Source organism: Branchiostoma belcheri, unplaced genomic scaffold, assembly GCF_001625305.1.
Source record: "Branchiostoma belcheri isolate BF01 breed outbred unplaced genomic scaffold, Haploidv18h27 scaffold158, whole genome shotgun sequence".
Taxonomy (NCBI): Eukaryota; Metazoa; Chordata; class Leptocardii; order Amphioxiformes; family Branchiostomatidae; genus Branchiostoma; species Branchiostoma belcheri.
In genome coordinates, this window is record NW_017803024.1 from 318,797 (window position 1) to 338,452 (window position 19,656).

At 46.0% G+C, this 19,656-nt stretch overlaps 1 protein-coding gene across 1 annotated transcript; it reads right to left on the reverse strand.

The window, feature by feature from the left end:
• Positions 1 to 1,642: 1,642 nt before the first annotated feature.
• Positions 1,643 to 17,933, reverse strand: LOC109465776. The gene is given in 24 exon segments (XM_019763215.1): positions 1,643 to 1,796; positions 2,141 to 2,334; positions 2,993 to 3,092; positions 3,215 to 3,339; positions 4,164 to 4,439; positions 4,769 to 4,933; positions 5,121 to 5,605; positions 6,223 to 6,543; positions 6,801 to 7,277; positions 7,653 to 7,892; positions 8,454 to 8,501; positions 11,492 to 11,641; positions 12,161 to 12,326; positions 12,550 to 12,649; positions 13,022 to 13,146; positions 13,201 to 13,464; positions 13,834 to 13,923; positions 13,926 to 14,051; positions 14,229 to 14,407; positions 14,689 to 15,141; positions 15,568 to 15,843; positions 16,137 to 16,487; positions 16,859 to 17,155; positions 17,858 to 17,933. Coding segments are annotated over 24 exon segments (5,238 nt in total).
• Between the last annotated feature and the right edge of the window lie 1,723 nt (positions 17,934 to 19,656).

Sequence of the window (19,656 nt, forward strand, 5' to 3'; positions counted from 1 at the left end):
TGTCCATAGCGCGGAACCTTGGATACAGGCGGCTGAGATAAAGTCCCCTTGCCCCATCGAATCTGCTTGGAGATTATAATTGGTACAACTAACTACATTGAGCAGCACCAGAGGTAGTAATTTGTAGAACATTTGGGAAAACAAGTCAGACTAGGAGCTATTTTTGGTCGGCTGGGGCAACTTCTTTCACGGTTACTAATCATGGGCCATCATGTACTGTTCTCTCAATAGTGGTTACTAGTTAAGTCTTCACCTGACTAGCTATGCTGGCTACAGGGAGAATTATTCCCCAGTGGCTTTTGCCTGTGCTCGTTACTGGGGTCGTCGGCTTACTCCCATGTCCAATTATTGACCCTATTGTTTCGTGAATTGTACTATCGGTAACTGCAGTACATTACACGGCGCTAGAGGGCGTGTATACTACACAGCTGTCAACGTGAGGGTAGCAACAGAAAAAAAGGGGGGGCATATTCACAATCTTTTCTCACCAACTTCTGCTTGGAGAGTATAAATATGGATCGCTAGCCTCTACCAGGCTTCGGGAGGTGGCTGGAAAGAGTAGACTTTGGCCACATAGAGAGATAGCATGCCAGGAAAGTTGGTCCGCTAGAGAGAACAGTTTGCCGCACCCGAAAACTGTACTCTCTAGTGGACCAACTCCCCTGGCATGTTATCTCTCTCTATTAGGCCAATGTCTACTCTTTCCAGCCGCCTCCAGAAGCCTGGTAGAGGCTAATGATCCCATATGAAACTGCTGTCACATGCACACATACCTCGGAGCTGCCTTTATTTCAAAATTGAATCACCTGACGTCATAGTGACGTCACTAGAGTTTACGGTCCACTGAGCTGCCAATCACAGGAAGCTTAATCAGTCCCTCCAAGGCTGTTTCCCGCCAACTTTAGTTAGGGCTGACAGAATCCTCCCTTTGGGCGCCGGACGCGTTTCGCGGGGTTGACGTCATCGCGCGGGCTCGCCTACGCGGGTGCTTCCGGGTGTGCGCAGTGGGCGTGCGCAGTGGGCGTCGTTATCAGTGTGACCCCTGCGGGTTTTTGTCCCAGTCACAAGGTCATTTGTACTGTTTTTTTTTTTACGTCAATGGCGGGAAACGGGAGCGGAAGAACTGATGACAGTGACTGCATGGTTTCTTTGAAATGGTTGTCTTCTATCTTCTATGGGTGACGTACCCGAATTAAAGAACTTCAATTCTATGGCGTCATGGCCAACGGGTGGTAGGAAAAAAACTGGATGGAGAATTTTAATGATGTAACGGAAAGGTAGTAGGTGGATTTTGTGAAAGTATATATTAAAAAAAATGAGATGACACAGATTTAAGTTGGGACTAATAGATTGGCTTTAATAGATCTTATGTATGTGTGTCTAAGTCAAGTAGTGTATCCTTTGTCTCCACTTTTCTACATACGTTTGCTATGTGTCTGTTAAGCCCTGACCTGTACCTAGCCCGTCATTGCATGAATGTACAATAAAGGTCTTTCATTTCATTTTATTTAATACAGACTGGCAGAAGATTGTGATCAGTGGAAAGCCTTTTCCAAGCATCATGCGGCCTCTGAGACTGACTAAGCTACGGGAGAGAGTGAGTGAGTGAGAGTTATGATTTTACACGCCCCAACATGGCGGCTTATTCCGCGTTCTCCAACACCCTGTACCCAGACTGCCTGCCTTCCCGGCGTGCCTTGTACAGGACGCCCAGAACAAACATGGCGGCGGCCAGCACCGCGCATGCGCCCAGGATGGAGGAGGCTGTGACCAGGTCCTGGCGGCCAGAGTTGGGGCTGCGAACCCGCGCCTGGAAATCTGGGAATCACGAAAAATGGATATTTTGTCACGTGAATTGGATATATTCGATACTGGTAAACAAGAACGTACCTTAGGGTGGAGTGTATTCTACGTTATGCTCTAATGATTATCAGGCTACATACAAAATTCAAATTAGCATTTTGCAAAGCATAATCCCTCCTGCTATAAAACTGCAACATGATGTAACCCAACACCAGTTACCATGGTGGCTGACGTCTGGTTCAGGTCATTGACCTTACTTGTTTGGAGAAGAAAAAGAAGAAGAGAAAACAGAGCAAAAACAATGTGCTTTCCTTCGGTGAATATAATAATGACTTGCTAGAAAGAGAAGTGGTTTTTATGCTCACCAGTTTGGTCGTCTCCGAGCACGATGGGTCCCTGGATGAGCCGGTAGACCTCGGGTTCGCCCTCGGCCTCCCTCCGCCTCCTGCCCGAGGGCGTCTGGCAGCCCTGCGCGCAGCGGGAGTTCGGGTCCGAGGCCTTACACAGCAGCACGTCACAGTGCAGGTACACCTGGGTAGTACAAGGAACGCGGCAGATGTTAGCCTGGGTGCCGGACTCACAGCACACTATGTTCAAAGTTATCCTGTGTGCAGGGTTAACTTTCAGCTTTGTGTGCTGTGGGTCTGGCACCCAGGCTAGGCAGATGTAGGACATTGGGTGCAACACTCGATCTGCTAATTTCCAAGTAGCCTTTTGGTGGCTACAAAGACAGAACCAAATTTGACAGGCTGTATCAAATTCGTGGTATGGGATACTGTCTGGCAAATGAATAAATAAAGCCTGACCAATTTGATTCCGTCATTGCAGCGACCAAAAGATCTAGGTCCGCTTGTAGATTATGATTTGCCACGGGCACCTACACTCGCCAGTCGAAAAACAAGTGTAAGGAGCCCGATGCGAAGCGGGGGGCACCCATGCTACTACATCATACAAGTCAGTACATGTACATACACAGCTGGTTAGACTTCTGGGGCTCGTTAAAAGACAGAAACCGACATACATCTTTCTTAAAATCTTTGGCTGACAATGTGTACATTCTACAAACACAATCACTCCCCTCCAAAATGTATGTATCCACAATCGCTCAGTGATTTCGATGTGAAACAGGACTAGACTTCACAAATTTTTAAATCTACAAATGTTTGCGGAAAACTTAAATGTTGCACACCGTCGGAGCGCCGCTGGTGTAGGCAAACGCCTGGAAGCCGAAGCGCCCCCTGTCCGGACTCGGCGACGGGTAGAACTGCAGCGTCGGCAGCTTGGCGCAACTGGGAAGGAAAAACGTATGTATATACTTTTAAATTTAGAATTTTTAAAGGTTTTAAGACTGTATATGACATTAGTCTCATTACTGGTGAATTTAAGGACGAAATATTGACATTGTACTGACCCGTCGACGATGACGTCATTCCGTGTCCTGTCGCTAGGGTCGTCGCTAGGCGTGGCCACGCAGGTGTGAGGGAACACCTGAAGGTCGGTGCCGTTGGAATTCACCTGGATCTGCACGTGGATCACCTAAAAATACAAGTCAAAGTCATTACTTATGTTATATAATATATATATACATCCCACCGCAGCCACCAGTGTTATATATACTGAGGCTTGATATAAGCATATCCTTGATAAAAGGATGACCACAACTTGGGCAATACTGGTTCTAGGGACACGTGGGTCTTTGTCCTTTATTGCTCTCAATTCACACCAGATGCGTTGCTGCTGGAAGGACACAAATCCTACCCCTACACTTATGTATCACATCTTAGGACAATGGCAATGATGGCAATCTTTAGAGAGCAGGACGCCAAATGAGACATTTTCGTTGTAATATTTCATCCACACCAGGGCACAAGAAATTTGGGCCAAGAAGAACGGGGGACGGTGCCGACTTCCAAACACCTTTCACCAATTGCTCACGCCTCGAGTCCTGAAGGCTACGTGTCATGACAACAGGAATCTGGTTGGCCATCGTAAAGAAGACCTTGGATCTGGTCAGCAAGAATCTCCGAGTAGATTTCACAGGGGCAAAACACTATCAAATGGCCACACAATATTCAGTTACGGGGACGAAATGGATACTGCCTGGCCAATTTGATATTGTCTTGCCCTCAAGGAGATCTGTTTGGAGATCCGTAGACAATTCGGTGAGCCAATTGAAGGTCGTATATACGTAGCTTTGCACAAACCTGCCGTAAGTCCACATATACCGGATATTCCGGACTAACCTGCCGTAGGTCCATAAACACCGGATATTCCCGACTAACATGCCGAAGGTCCACAAACACCGGATATTCCGGACTAAATTGGTGTAAAACCACTAATACCGGATATTCCGGACTAACCTGTCGTAGGTCCACATAAACCGGATATTCCGTAACCGGCTGCCAGAACTTGTCAGTCCGGAACAGCTGCATGGAGATCTCGAACTCTCCCTCCCCTTGTACGTCGGACCGGAAAACGGACTTGAGATGCGGCCGGAAGTGGAGGGACAGGGTCTTGTTCCGCGGCAGGCGGCACTCCAGGAGGATCTTGGGAAGTCGGTCCCACGTGATGCCGCCGCTGGAGGGGTCGGCGCCGACGGTCAGGGTGTTCCGGTAGATCAGTTCGGACGGGGTGGTCTGGGGAAAGAATACAAAAGTTTTTTTTAGCCCCTAAAAATTATTCAGGCCCAAATGATGAACCAAAGTCTATCTTAAACTCCTGTCACACATAGCCAAATGTGTCCGCCCGCACCCTCGCCAGGTGTAGGTAGGTCTGAAAGAAAGGAGAAAATCTCTTTAGCCCAAGATAACAAACCGAAAGTCTATCTTAGTCACATCATTGAAGTGCTGAAGTGGTGATATATTGCAGAAATAGGCTCCTAAACTTCACCTATTTCTTGTTTGCCTCCAGCTTCTAGTTACAATTTGCAATAGCAGATATCATCGTAGGTCAGTGGAAAATGTACCTGAGTCGAAGTGCCACATTTCTCGAAATGAGTCCGGATGTAGATGTGGGTGGAGTTCTGTTCCGCCCTGCAAGGCGGCGCTGCTAGCTGCACGTCCGCCGCCTGTACGGAGTTGTCCGGAGGGCGCGGGAAACTCACCTCCAGGTGGTCCGACGTGCAGGTCACCTCGGCATGGATGCCTGTAGAAAAATATTTATGGTTAAGTGTTACGTCAGAAAGGAGAAGAAACAGTAGACAATGTAAAACCTGCATGCATACATTTGGGATGGTTAGACACACAGATAAAATGATCAATGAATAATCAAAGAATGTTCTGTTTTAAATGTGTTGACTAGCATCTAATGCTAAGTACATGATGTGATCGGTACGAACCCATATTCTGATCTCCCGCACAGGCCAGACACATGTACACGCATTCATTGTCAGAGGCGATGGCCCAACATCCACCTCTTGATTCCCAGTCTACGGCGTCATGCAGAGTCGCGCCCTCCCACTGGGGAAGGGACTGGGAAACTTTGAATTCGTTTCCGTTACTGTCGAGGTAAAACGGACCCCTGTACTGGTGTTGTAAGGAATAAGGGTGGGATCTACTGACAACTCCATTTGTTAAGGGGTAGGCGTGTGTAGCCAGCCCCTCCCTGAAACCCAGATTTTTACACACTAAGTCGGCCCAGGACATCCTGTCTTCGTGATGACCCCCCTCAGCGTCCCAGCCTCCGACAAGCCTCCACTGCCGCGTGACGTCATCGTACATCTCCACACAGCCGTAGAACTCTCCCCCAACCAACCGGACCGTGTTGGTATCGTCCGTGATGACGACAGAGCTGTTGAAGCGAGCTGTGAGGGAAACACACAAAAAAGAAAATATGCCCTGAGTTGTACTTGGGGACATAGACACTGATATGAAAAAAAAAAAACGGAAAAAGGTGATTCTTGGATCACACCCAAACCATCAACAAAGATGCTTACAGGTTTGCTAGAAGTGTGACAATACGAGTGTGTCAAACCTTTCTAAATGCCTAGAGTTAGAAGTTCAAGGGTTAAGTGTAACAAGCCGATCGGTGTAATGTAGCCAGCTGTCGCCGTGCCGCATGCCTGCGAAGCTGGTGTGTTACGCCGAAAGGCGGTTATACCGGCTATACAGATACAGAAGCTGGTGTGTTACGCTGAAAGGCGGTTATACCGGCTATACAGATACAGAAGCTGGTGTGTTACGCTGAAAGGCGGTTATACCGGCTATACAGATACAGAAGCTGGTGTGTTACGCTGAAAGGCGGTTATACCGGCTATACAGATACAGACACAGTTCGGCTAAATGTAAGCAAAACCAGTCGCTACCCGAATTCACGTTGCGTTTTAGGCTGCACAGGTTAGTTTAGTTTCACACATTTATCATAAACAAGACATAAAATGTTGACAATTCCAGTGAACAGTCTGCGCTGTTTAACGCTTACCTAAGCACCTGGGTTCAGATCCTGTCCATGTGTTGTTCCCCAAGTTGCAGTAGTAAGCTCCGTCGCCAGAGGGCTGAGGACCCACCAACATGTCGGCGTCCCTGGGGCAGGTCACGGTACATCGTCCTTGTACCGGCACTGAGGGGGCTTCCGTGGTCACGTACCATGGATCGTCTGTGGTCATGTACCACGGAGATTCCGTGGTCCACCAGTACTGTCGGGCCTGCTGATTTACTGGTCCCATCACGTCAGTGTAGTTGTAGTCACAGTCCACGGTGATGTCATCATTGTCCCAGGGGAAGGGGCCACAGCGTGTGGTGCCTGTAGGACAGGTGAGGTTACATGAGCAGCTTAGAAACAACTAACATGGCAAGCAGTCCACAAATATGCAATGTGAAGGTAACAGTTATCTAGAACCTTCATCGACCAACAAAAATTGTAAATTTTCAGTGACTAGCCTCAATCAATCAATAGACCAATCAGTTAAGTATGTATAACCAATGGTATTACAGCAGTACTAGGTAGATAGAATGTAAAGTTTGTATCTATAATCTACTGACGTTATGTGAGTTACTTACCATTGACATTGTGTGTCCGTTCTCCTGCACAGGCCAGGCACATGTAGTCCTTGCTGCAGGTCCTGTCGTTGGTAAGACAGTAGTCCCCTCGCTCCACCCGGTCTATGGCGTCATGCAGAGTCGCGCCCTCCCACCGGGGAAGGGACTGGGAGACTATGAACTTGGGGACAGTAGAGGGGTGTGAATAGTAGTAGTGGCGTTGTATGGGTTCAGGCAATGAGTTACTTACGCCGCCATTACGTAACGGGTAGGCGTGTGTAGCCAGCCCCTCCCTGAAACCCAGGTCTCTACACGCTAAATCGGCCCAGGACATTCTGGCATCGTTTTGAGAACCCGACCATTTAACGTCCCACCCCCTGACAGGCCCCCACTGCCCCGTGACGTCATCGTACATCTCCACACAGCCGTAGAACTCTCCCCCCCGCAGACGAATCCCGTTGGTATCGTCCGTGATGACGGTGGAGCTGTTGTAACTACCTGTGTTGAATGAAGGGTTGAACACTGGTTTTCTAATGTCAAAATTTCCTTACATTCCTCGACCCTGCCCTCGATAAAATGGGGCCAACAACAGGCCCATTTTTTTTCATCAATAAATAAAGGCAAACAAATACTATATATGCACATTTGTTTGTATGTTTATACCATGGTGAAAGTAGTATACCAGGTTCAAAGTCATTTTAAGCCAGGTTTATTATTAACCAGAGCAAACAAGTTCGAGTTACGTATATACAGTCCAGGCCATATGCACCTGCACCTTGGATAACTTTGAGCAAATGGTACCCATGCTATTTCATGTTCCAATGAGAGACACAGATTCTACGTAATGATAAAGTTTCAATGGTAAAGCCTTACCCAGACACACGGGTTCTGATCCCATCCATGTGGTGTTGCGCACGTTGCAGTAGTAATCGCCGTCCTGATGAAAGTAACTTCTTAGAGAAGGAGGACCCACGAGCATGACGGCCTCCCTGGGACAGGTCACTGTACACCGGCCGTGTCGATGATTGTAGTAAGAACTAGAACTGTAGCTGTAGTCACAGTCCACGGTGACGTCATCCGTGTCCCACGGGAAGTCGCCACAAGGTCGCCAGTCTGCAGGTGTGAATATAAGGTTAGATAAAATGGACTTCTTAAGTAATGTCACTTATGCTGACGTCAGAACTGCACAGAGTACAGAACCGACGACAAAGACGTCAATATTCAGTGCATTTCCAACAGATCAAACGTTCTGATAAAACTTTCGTAAAGGTTTAGTACAATTGACAAAGTGGTAGAGTATCTGGAGTTTAGCAATGGTAAACTAGACTGACAATAAAATGTACAGGACGAATGAGAGAGGGTAAAAGGAAAAAAAAATTCGTATCAACGTTATGAAAACTGACTTTGCCAGACAAATATTGAATTAGCTAAACATGGTAACACGGTAAAGCGTGTCAGTATATTTTACATTTACTCGATTATAACCATGCTGTTACTTCTACCTAACATCCCCTGTTATGTTATTCTTACATTCCTAGTTTTCCTTACCTAAACAAAGACTCGCATCAGAACTTAAACGGTCGAAACATAAAGATAAACAATAGGTACATGACGTAGAAGAATGTACTTTCATGGTCTTTCGAGACCTAGGAAATGCCAACTATTTTTCCTTACCTACAGGAGGGGTCGTCCAACCGGACACCAGCGGCAGGACCGCACACACTGCAATCAGCAGCACCAACATCGCTGCACTAGACTCTCAACTGGACAGGTTCTCGTCAGCAACAGCAGAAATTCGAACGGAATGGAACCTTTCTGGCTCCACTTGTGCCGAGAGAACCGCGTCGAGAGTTTATATCCTAAACTCAGAGACGGCAAATGTCAGACCTTATCTAATCATTGAATAATGAACGGACCGCAGCTTTTGTGCAAAATTAAGTCATAGGTATATAAAACTGGAGCAATTTCCGAATGCTGGTCTGTTCCCACGATAAGCTTGTTGAGGCTTCTGACTGTTATATTTTACTGACTGTTAATTTCGTGCCTTTGAAGAACAGGCACCTTGAACGTGATATTATGGAGAATGATCTCCAAACCTAAACTCAGATGAGTACTAAAAATAATATGTACATTCAACAACAAGGAAAAGAAAAAAAAACATCAGTGGTAAACATTTCACGACATGCTACTTACGACCCCATGTTTTACTCTCCAAGCAGAGGTTGTGGGCGAATGATCGTTACATTTTTATATATGGCCGTTTTTTGTCCTGACCCCCACCACCCGTCGGTGACCGCGGACCTTCTCTGGCTAATGGATATTGCCTGGCCAATTTGATACTGTCTTTTTGCCCCCGAGAGGAATCTGCTTGGAGATAACCCTTGTTTATCAATTATTAGTTACAATGTAATTAGTACAAATAGAGACTCGTCTCTAATATTTCGGTTACCAGAATTCCAGCGGAACAAATTACTGAAAGACTAACTGATGCACCTACCGATGGTTCCCATAACTGCAATTGCAAAAAACCTTGTGACGACGATGCTACAGAAAATGAACATCTAACGAGGTTTCCTCTTGTTTGGCAGGGGGAATGCAAAACCAACAAACTGCTTGCAGTGATGTTATACACCAGGCTCGGTTTGAGTGGCCTAAACGTACAACCAAAACGCGCACATACTACCGGCCCATCTAGCAGCTGCGCTTCCCCACCAGTTTAGATACGCGTTTATTAAAGGTCTATAAAATGTCATAAACGCGTCAAAATTCAATCCGGGAGACGCGATAGCCCGGCGTAACTCCTTTGTGTTTTTGCATCGCAATTATTTTATTTGTGGGGTCGTATGGCGTAGCGGCAGAGTGCGCGACTCGGAACTTGGAGGTCACAGTTTCGAGTCCTGACATGCCACCGATCTTGTGCCCTTGGGAAAGGCACTTTACACGACTGTCCTCACTTCGCTTAGGTGAAAATGAGTATTGTCCTGTCATGTATTTGTCCCGTGTTGGTGGTGGGATTAATATAAGTTGAAAAAACTTGAGTGTGCCGTCGCTACGTCTAGTGATTACATGTTAGAATAAAAAAATCTTATAAGTAATTAACACAGATAAGCTGAATTACACGCCAAGAGTATTAATAAAGTAAAGGGCCAGAAACATAAATCACTCACTTGATACCGGCAATGCGACGAAGTACGCCTTACCCCCTTAGTGTTATTCCTACGCAATCATTCAATAACTTTAATGGTAAAACACAGATAAGATGTAGACACTAAAACTACAGTTTGTAATAAAGAGCCAGAAACACAAATCACTCACTTGTTGCCGGCAATGCCACAAGATACGCCTTTACGATGTAATTTCTGTACGTTGACCTTTCCGTTAATGTTGAAACGTTCGATCATTTAAAGGAAAAAATTGCTATTATTATTATTTACATTCGACTGTGTCAGCTATAAGTATAAGGCAAATTAAAACCAACAAAAGTGTTCTCAAACACGGTTCTGGATAATCCCCATGACTTTAAAATTTTCTAAACGCGCCATAGAGCTTTCCGAGTGACGCGATAGCCCGGTGTAGCTCCTTTGTGTTTTTGCATCGCGATTATTTTATAAGTAATTAACGCAGATAAACTGAATTACATGCCAAGAGTATTAATAAAGTGAAGGGCCAGAAACAGAAATCGTTCACTTGATACCGGCAATGCCACGAGATACATATAGTACGCCTTCACACCCTTAGTGTTATTCCAACGTAATCATTCAATAAGGTAAAACACAGATAAGATGAATACACCAGAACTACTGATAAAGATCTAGTAGCACAAATTACTCGTGTACAATGGTGAACTGGTGAACAATGTTGCCGGCAATGCCACAAGATACGCCTTTACGATGTAATTTTTGTACGTTGACCTTTCTGTTAATTTTGAAACGTTCGACGATTTAAAGTGAACATTGCTATTATTATTATTTACATTCGACTGGTTCAGTTATAAGGCAAATTAACACCAACAAAAGTGTTCTCAGACACGGTTTTAGATAGTTCGCATGTCAATAAAATGCACTAAACGCGACATAGAGCTTTCCTAGAGACGCGATAGCCCGGTGTAGCTCCTTTGTGTTTTTGCATCGTAATTATTTGATAAGTAGTAATTAACACAGATAAGCTAAATTACACGCCAAGAGTATTAATAAAGTGAAGGGCCAGAAACATAAATCGTTCACTTGTTACCGGCAATGCCACGAGATACATGTACGCCTTTACACCCTTAGTGTTATTGTAACGTAATCTTTCAATAAGGTAAAACACAGATAAGATGTACGCGCCAAAACTGATAATAAAGAGCATGTATAATTGGCGCTTGTAGCTGCCATATCTCATGTCAGAGCAGCTTGTCAATCACCATGTGACCTCATCAGGTCAACTACTACACTTCTGTACAGTTTATTTCAGAGGTATGTCTTGGACAGGGGCCTGTTGTACCCAGAACCGTGCTTTATACAGACACCGACAGTTTTTAGCATGTTGAACAAAGGGTACATTTCGTATCTTTACCATATTAAACTACAGGGTAGTAGTATTTCCATACTAGTAACACACACGTGCAATATTTGTGCTCATGCACAGGCACAAGAAGAGACCCATCATTGGTTACTTTTTTAATCATGATTGGAGGCGCACATGTACGTCATGGGGGGGGGGGGTCCCTACTCAGTCGGTGTTCTCCAACACCCTGTACCCAGACTGCCTGCCTTCCCGGCGTGCCTTGTACAGGACGCCCAGAACAAACATGGCGGCGGCCAGCAACAACGCGCATGCGCCCATGATGCCGGAAACTGTGAACAGGTCCAGACTTTTGCGCCCTGTGGACAACGAAAACGAAATAAATAAACAAAATATTTGTTCACTAAATACGATACCTTAGGCCATGCTTGATACACACATATTCTGACGCAAGCCTTGCGTTATTTTATCGCTTTTTCCACGGTAAATACTCCTCAAAACTTTACTCGCTAGTGACTCCACCTCGTACATTCTCAGCACGGGCACGCTTTGCCACTTCCACAGAAGCAAATCACCCTTTCTTCCTCCATTCACCACCTCTTAGGAGGAAGTTCCACGCTGAAAGCTATTTTCTTAGAACAACATCACTATGGAACAAGCTACCATGTGATTGTTTTCCAAAGGGGTACAACCTTAAACTTCTCAAATCTAAGGTCAACAAATATCTGTCCTCACTGGCTGTACAGTAACCCACAGCATTTATGTGGCTCCCATGAGCCTTGTTTTGTGGTGAATCATGAAGTAGATAAAGAAATCGTCTTAGGCTGACTTTTTAAACAAAACAAACACGACGAACTTTTTAGCAATTTTACACTTACCAGTTTGGTCGTCCCCGAGCACGATGGGTCCCTGGATGAGCCGGTAGACCTCGGGTTCGCCCTCGGCCTCCCTCCGCCTCCTGCCCGAGGGCGTCTGGCAGCCCTGCGCGCAGCGGGAGTTCGGGTCCGAGGCCTTACACAGCAGCACGTCACAGTGCAGGTACACCTAGGAAGGAACCAGGGGAAATGTACGTCCTACCTCATCTCCAAGCAGATACTACGGTGTCCTTTAGCCCCTCTAGCTAGAAGGCTAACTATTTTTTACCTGTTTGAAACTTATCACTTGTGCACTTATCAGGCCTTTGCCAAAATGGTGCGCTTGTGATATACCAAAGCATATAAAGTTGTTCCTCTATGTAACAAAATAGAGTTTTTAGAGTACAAATTACCGTGGGAGCGCCGCTGGTGTAGGCAAACGCCTGGAAGCCGAAGCGCCCCCTGTCCGGACCGGGCGACGGGTAGAACTGCAGCGTCGGCAGCTTGGCGCAACTGGGAAGAAAACAAACAGTATGTATAAATACTTTAGTAAACAATAAGACGGATAATGAAAATATACATTGCCATGGCGACGGTGGTTCTTGTTAGGGTTATTGTTTGCATGGCACTGTTATGATTTCATGATTTTGAGAAGCCTTCTTGTGGTCTGTCATGAGTTAACGAGCCGTGGGGCTCGTTCACTTAGCATTCCCCCCTAAGGCGTGGCCAAAACACTTCTTAAGATCTGTATCTGTATCTGTATAGCCGGTATAAACATCTCATTTGATGGGTAACTGTTTGTAGCGGAAGTAAATTTTAGGTTTTTCCTGATTAAGACTGACAAAAAAACTGTTTGTTTACGTGGTACACAACGACGGCACTCACCCGTCGACGATGACGTCATTCCGTGTCTTGTCGCTAGGGTCGTCGCTAGGCGTGGCCACGCAGGTGCGAGGGAACACCTGAAGGTCGGCGTCACTGGAGTTCACCTGGATCTGCACGTGGATCATCTGGAACACAGTGCTAGCGGTCAAAGTCATTCTCATTGCCAATGTATCACTAACCTGCTGTAACTCCACAAACACCGGACATTCCGGACTAAATTGGTGTAAAGCCACCAATACCGGATATTCCGGACTTACCTCCTGCAACTCCACGAACACTGGATACTCCGTCACCGGCTGCCGGAATCCGTCAGTCCGGAAAAGCTCCATGGAGATCCGGAACTCGCCCTCGCCCTCTACGCCGGACCGGAAAACGGACTTGAGATGAGGCCGAAAGTCCAGAGACAGGGTCTTGTTCCGCGGCAGGCGACACTCCAGGGGCACCTCGGTTAAGGATGGAAGGGAAACAGAATACAAGTGTTACTGTGTTATGATCTTAGTAGGGATCAAAATACTTTTCTGCATACCTGCTCTGGTGCAGGCGACATTCAAAATTATCTGTACCAGACAAGTTTTACCTAACTTATAGTCTCTTTGCCTTCTACTTCTAGTTTGCTTTTCAAAAATCAATATGAGAAAGGCAATCTAGTAGCTATTGATGTTACAAAATTCTCTTCGACGATGCTACTTTCAAGTATATAAAATTTTGAGCCCTGAATATAGTATTGGCTGATAGATGGATAGATAGATCAATTGATCGATTTATTGATTTATTTATTGATAGATAGATATATTGATGATTGATTGTCCAACCTTAGTGAGTTGTTGCCAGGTGATGCCGCCGTGCGAAGGGTCGGCCCCGACGGTCAGGGTGTTCCGGTAAATCATCTCAGTCGGGGTGGTCTGGGGGTAGGGAATAAAGGGCAGGATTTGATGTAAAGGAATATAGTATACAAATATATCGTCCGTACAAGGAAAGTCACACATGGTAGCAGTAGTTTGAGGGGTCCATTTTGTGAAAAGCCTGCCTGCTAGCTGTGTTGTCAGTGTGTATGTGTGTGTGCACGCCTCTCTCTCTCTCTCTCTCTCTGTGTGTATGTGTTGGTGTGTGTGTGTGTGTGTGTGTGTGTTTGTGTATGTGTGTGTGTGTGTGTGTGTGTGTGTGTGTGTTGGTGTGTGTGTATGTGTGTGCGTGTGTGTTCACTTACCTCTTTCGCTGTGCCACATTCCCCCAGAGCAGTCCGGATGTAGATGTGGGTGGAGTTCTGTTCCGCCCTGCAAGGCGGCGCTGCTAGCTGCACGTCCGCCGCCTGTACGGAGTTGTCCGGAGGGCGCGGGAAACTCACCTCCAGGTGGTCCGACGTGCAGGTCACCTGGGCAGCGATGTCTGGAAGGAAAATCAACTGAAAAGTGGGAGACAAGAACCCCCATTCTCCAAAATCAACAATTGTAATGTTGGGGATTAAGAAGCTCCATTCACCAAACGTTTACCGTTACCTGCATTCTTACGGTAGCTTTTGCATGACAGACAGGCTATCTTTAGCATGCATAGGGATGAATGTTATAATTGTTGTTATAGTCTCGGGCTTTGAATAAAAAAAAACAAATTGGAAGATGTCATTTAATAAGGTATCTACATTTCCATGAAAGACTCGCCTTGTTGGCCGCCTTGTGTCCGTTCTCCTGCACAGGCCAGGCACATGCTGCCCCAATTGCTGCCGCTCCCTCGGTCCACATGGTCTATGGCGTCATGCAGAGTCGCGCCCTCCCACTGGGGAAGGGACTGGGACACCACGAACTTGGGGACAGTGGAGGGGTAGGAGGGGCTGTAGTGGTCTTGTAAGGAAACAGCCCATGGATATGAGCCACTAACGACTCCATTACTTAACTCGTAGGCCCCTGTAGCCAGCCCCTCCCTGAAACCCAGGTTTTTACACACTAAGTCTGCCCAGGACATTCTTGCTTCGTAATGGATTCCATACTCCCAAGGTTCCCACCCCCTGGCATTCCCCCACTGCCCCGTGACGTCATCGTACAGCTCCACACAGCCGTAAAAGTCTCCCCCCACCAGCCGGGTCCTGTTGGTATCGTCCGTGATGACAATAGAGGTGTTATAATGACCTGTGGCGGAAACAAAAAAAAATGAAGTCCTTTATCATTTGTTTGATTCCTATACCGTAATACAGGCTGAGAATGAAGTGTGATGATGTTTTGCAAAGGTAGCCACAGAAAAGATAGGTACTCAGTGAGGCATGGTGGTGGATATGAATGGAAAGATGAAAAAAAATTGTTCAAGCGAATAAAAATAATTGTATATTCATTACATTCATTCATTCATACATTATAGACGCCCTTGCGGCGACATGTTTACCCTGGGTAAATAAATAAAAAACAAACAAACAAAAACAAAACAATAGACTTTGTCAATTTCTAGCACAGATTTTATCAATTATGATAATGGTATGCGTGGCATTATAATGAATTACATCATAACGCGAAGAATTTTGCTCTCCCTGAAAAAAGATAGCAAGGACAGCAAGGCCTTACCCAGACACACGGGTTCTGTTCCCATCCATGTGCTGTTGCCCACGTTGCAGTAGTAAGCTCCGTCGTTCATGGAGTATCCGGCGCTATAAAGTGGAGGCCCCACCAACATGTCGGCTTCTGGCGGGCAGGCCACGGTACACCGGCCCTGTAGGACTGTTGGGGCTTCTGTAGGTGAACCGTTCACGCTAGGCCAGTGCCATACGTCACTGTAGTTGTAGCCACAGCTCACGGTGACGTCATCAGTGTCCCAGGGAAAGTCGCCACAAGGTGTGTGGTCTGTATGGGGGGAGTGCGGATGTGACGTTAGACAGTACAGTTAGCCTCTACCAGGCTCCAGGTTTCTGGAAAAGAAACAGAAAATTCCCCCTCGACCCCTCGCTTTCCTCCATCAGTGTACCAGCTGGATGATGTTCATTTAAGGTAAGTGTCCACCCACTTTACATGCGAGTTTTTAAAATAAATTGAATGTTTAACCCACGTACACGTACCACAGACCAGACACATGTAGTCGCTGTAGCTGGTACCGCTCCCTCGGTCCACCCGGTCGATGGCATCACGTAAAGTCGCGCCCTCCCACTGGGGAAGGGACTGGGAAACCATGAACTTGGGGACAGTGGAGGGGTAGGAGAGGCGGTAGTACCACTGTAAGAGCTCAGGATAGTAGCTACTAACAACTCCATTTGTTAACTCGTAGGCACTTGTGGCAAGACCCTCCCCCAACCCTATGTTTCTACACGCCAAGTCGACCCAGGACATTCTGTCTTCGAACTTAGAACTCCAATAATCAACGTCCCACCCCCTGACAGGCCCCCACTGCCCCGTGACGTCATCGTACAGCTCCACACAGCCGTAGAACTCTCCCCCCACCAGCCGGACCGAGTTGGTATCGTCCGTGATGACGGTGGAGCTGTTGAAATGACCTGTATGTAACATTCGGATGGAATACGGCTATATTTTGCTGCATTTTTTATCATGTATAATTTGAGATTTTAGTATAACCATATAAGTCATTTCATTATATTTCTATATGTCTGCCAGGTTAACATAATCCTATGTTGCTGTACAATAACTTACCAAAGACGTTTCAGGTGTTACCTATTCTGTAGTGAAGATAATGTCCTAATGTCCAAAATTTTCATAATTCACTTTTGATAATGCTGCCCTTGCCTTGGAAAGTACTAGTATCCCCGTTATGATTCAACACGTAAAAGTCATATATCTATTTTTAGTCTGTTAGATAATCGAATGTCAATGTTGCTTGAATTGATGTTGTGCTGTTTCCTAGCCTTACCCAGACACACGGGTTCTGATCCCATCCATGTGCTGTTGCCCACGTTGCAGTAATAAGCTCCGTCGTTCACGTGGTATCCGGGACTGGCAGAATGCGGAGGACCCACCAACATGTTGGCTTCTGACGGGCAGGTCACGGTACACCGGCCGTGTAGAACTAGGGGAGGTTCTGATGAACTGTACCAGTCGTACGCGTCCCACTGCTTCACGTCAGTGTAGGTGTAGTCACAGCTGACGGTGACGTCATCAGTGTCCCACGGGAAGTCGCCACAGGGTCGCCAGTCTACATGACACAGGTGTAAATGTTAGGTTTGATAAAAAGTACTGCTAAAGTTAATAGTGATGCCAGGCCTTTACATGAGACTAACACTGCATTGTACAGACGGCCGGACCAACGGCTTCAATATTCAGAGCATATCTTCTATTTCCAACCGATACATGTACAACGTTATGAGAACCATCTATAGTTTTAGTATTGATGCAATTGACAAGATCTTGCATATATTATCTGAATTGTGGCAACGGTCAACTTGAAATAAATATAAGCAGGGTAATTGGTGGGGAGAGGATGGAATTTGTGTAAATAATACGCTATGAAAACTGTTATAATGACAATAAGGACTAAACGTTCTTGCCAACACTGAGTAAACTGGGACTTACCCAAATTTTCGGCCGACGAAAATTTGGGTAAGTCCCAATTACTCAGTGTTGGCAAGAACGTTTAGTCCTGGCCTTTTTTGCCGTAATGAAGTATACCAACACAGATGAACTTTCATTCTATGAAAACTGACTATGACAATGTTACTCTTTCATTCCTCGCTGTTTTCTTACCTGCAGAAGTGGGTTAGGATTACCGACGGCAATGCTCCACACACGGCAATCAGCAGCACCGACATCACAGGACCAGAATCAGATGCGCTCCTATCCGTCGTGTTAATTTTCATGACCAGTTTGCTACCGTGTGTTTAAAGAAACAGCCCTAATAAATCGGTTTTCTCACCTGCAGCTGGTGTTGTCTGAGCCGACACCAGCAGCGACGGCAGGGCGGCACACACGGCAACCATCAGCACCAACATGGCAGAATAGAATTCTCAACAGGCACAGAGTCTATCTAGGCTCACCGGTCAGAGCTATCATAAACACGTCAGGCTCCCAACCAGAGCACAACTGGTCTGGTCCTACATCAGAACTGTGAGAGTCCTGCCAGACTTTGTCCTCAAATGTCTATATTCTCAGTCCAAAATAACCTATTATCACATTCTGTAAAGACCGGAGGCTTTTGATGCTGGTGTAAAGGTCCGGTGGATACATTTGTACAATTTGAACAAGTGACTGAACCTGCCGAGTTCCCACGTACCCGACACGACCCTGGGTTAGGCTTAAATAGCCTGAAATACTCCACGAATTTCCATAGACAAAATTACCTATAATGATATTCAGGTTGAGTTTGAAAACAGAGCAGAACACAGAAAAGGTCCTTGGTAATAAGAAAATTGGACGAAAAATTTATGATCGTCCACCAAATACAATGTTATCGGAGACCACTTCTAAAGTTGCAGCACTCAATCTATCGCTATATTATATGGTTAAACAAACTGTCGGTAATCGACGAAAACAAATAAAAGTCCATTAGTCTATCAGTAAAATGTCCTGTTATTTCAACCTTTTGCTCTTTTTTATGTGTTTTATGAACTATTACTGCCGCGCCGATTGCCGCACCGGACAAGGCTGTTAGATAAGTTTAGCACTTCAAAAGGTTCTAGTCATGTATAGACCTGTTCCTACTTAACAATAATACATGGGTATGATAAGTCATATGTTCTTCATTATAATCATTATTATTCCACCCTAAAGAAGTAAAGTACTAGTATTGTTATTGGGTGTCAGACTAGTACATAGGCTAGCCCCTCGGCTCCAGGGCTAGCCTGGGTGCCAAAATGTTGCCAGGGCCAGTATATAGGCCAGTTCCTCGACTCCAAAGCTAGCCTGGGTGCCAGACTGTTGCCAGGGCCAGTATACTAGCTAGCCCCTCGGCTCCAGGGCTAGCCTGGGTTCCAGGCTGTTGCCAGGGCCAGTATACAGGCCAGCTCCCCGGCTCCAGGGCTAGCCTGGGTGCCAGACTGTTGCCAGGGCCAGTATACAGGCTAGCTCCACGGCTCCAGGGCTAGCCTGGGTGCCAGACTGTTGTCTAAATATAGAGCTGATCGTCCACCAAATTCGAAGTCATCAGAGACCACTTCTGAAGTTGCAGCACTGGAACTATCGCTATGTATGACATTGTGACACCCAAGCTAGCTCTGAAGCCGAGAAGCTAGCCTGTGTGCTGGACCTGGCAACAGTCTGGCACCCAGGCTAGCCCTGGAGCTGAAGAACTAGCCTGTATACATGTATATTGGCCCTGGCAACAGCCTGAATACTGCCCCTGGCAACAGTCTGGCACCAGGGTAAGCCCTGGAGCCGAGGGGCTAGCCTATGTACTGACACCCAATAACAATACTAGTACTTTACTTCCTTAGTGTGGAATATTTACAATGATTATAATAAAGTACTTATGACTTACAATACCCATGAAATATTGCATAGGAACAGGTCTATACATGACTAGAACCTTTTGAAGTGCTAAACTTATCTAACAGCCTTGTCCGGTGCGGCAATTGGCGCGGCAGTAATAGTCCATAAAACACATAAAAAGAGCAAAAGGTTGAAATAACAGGACATTTTACTGATAGACTAATGGGCTTTTATTTGTATTTCATCGATTACCGACAGTTTGTTTAACCATATAATATAGCGATAGGT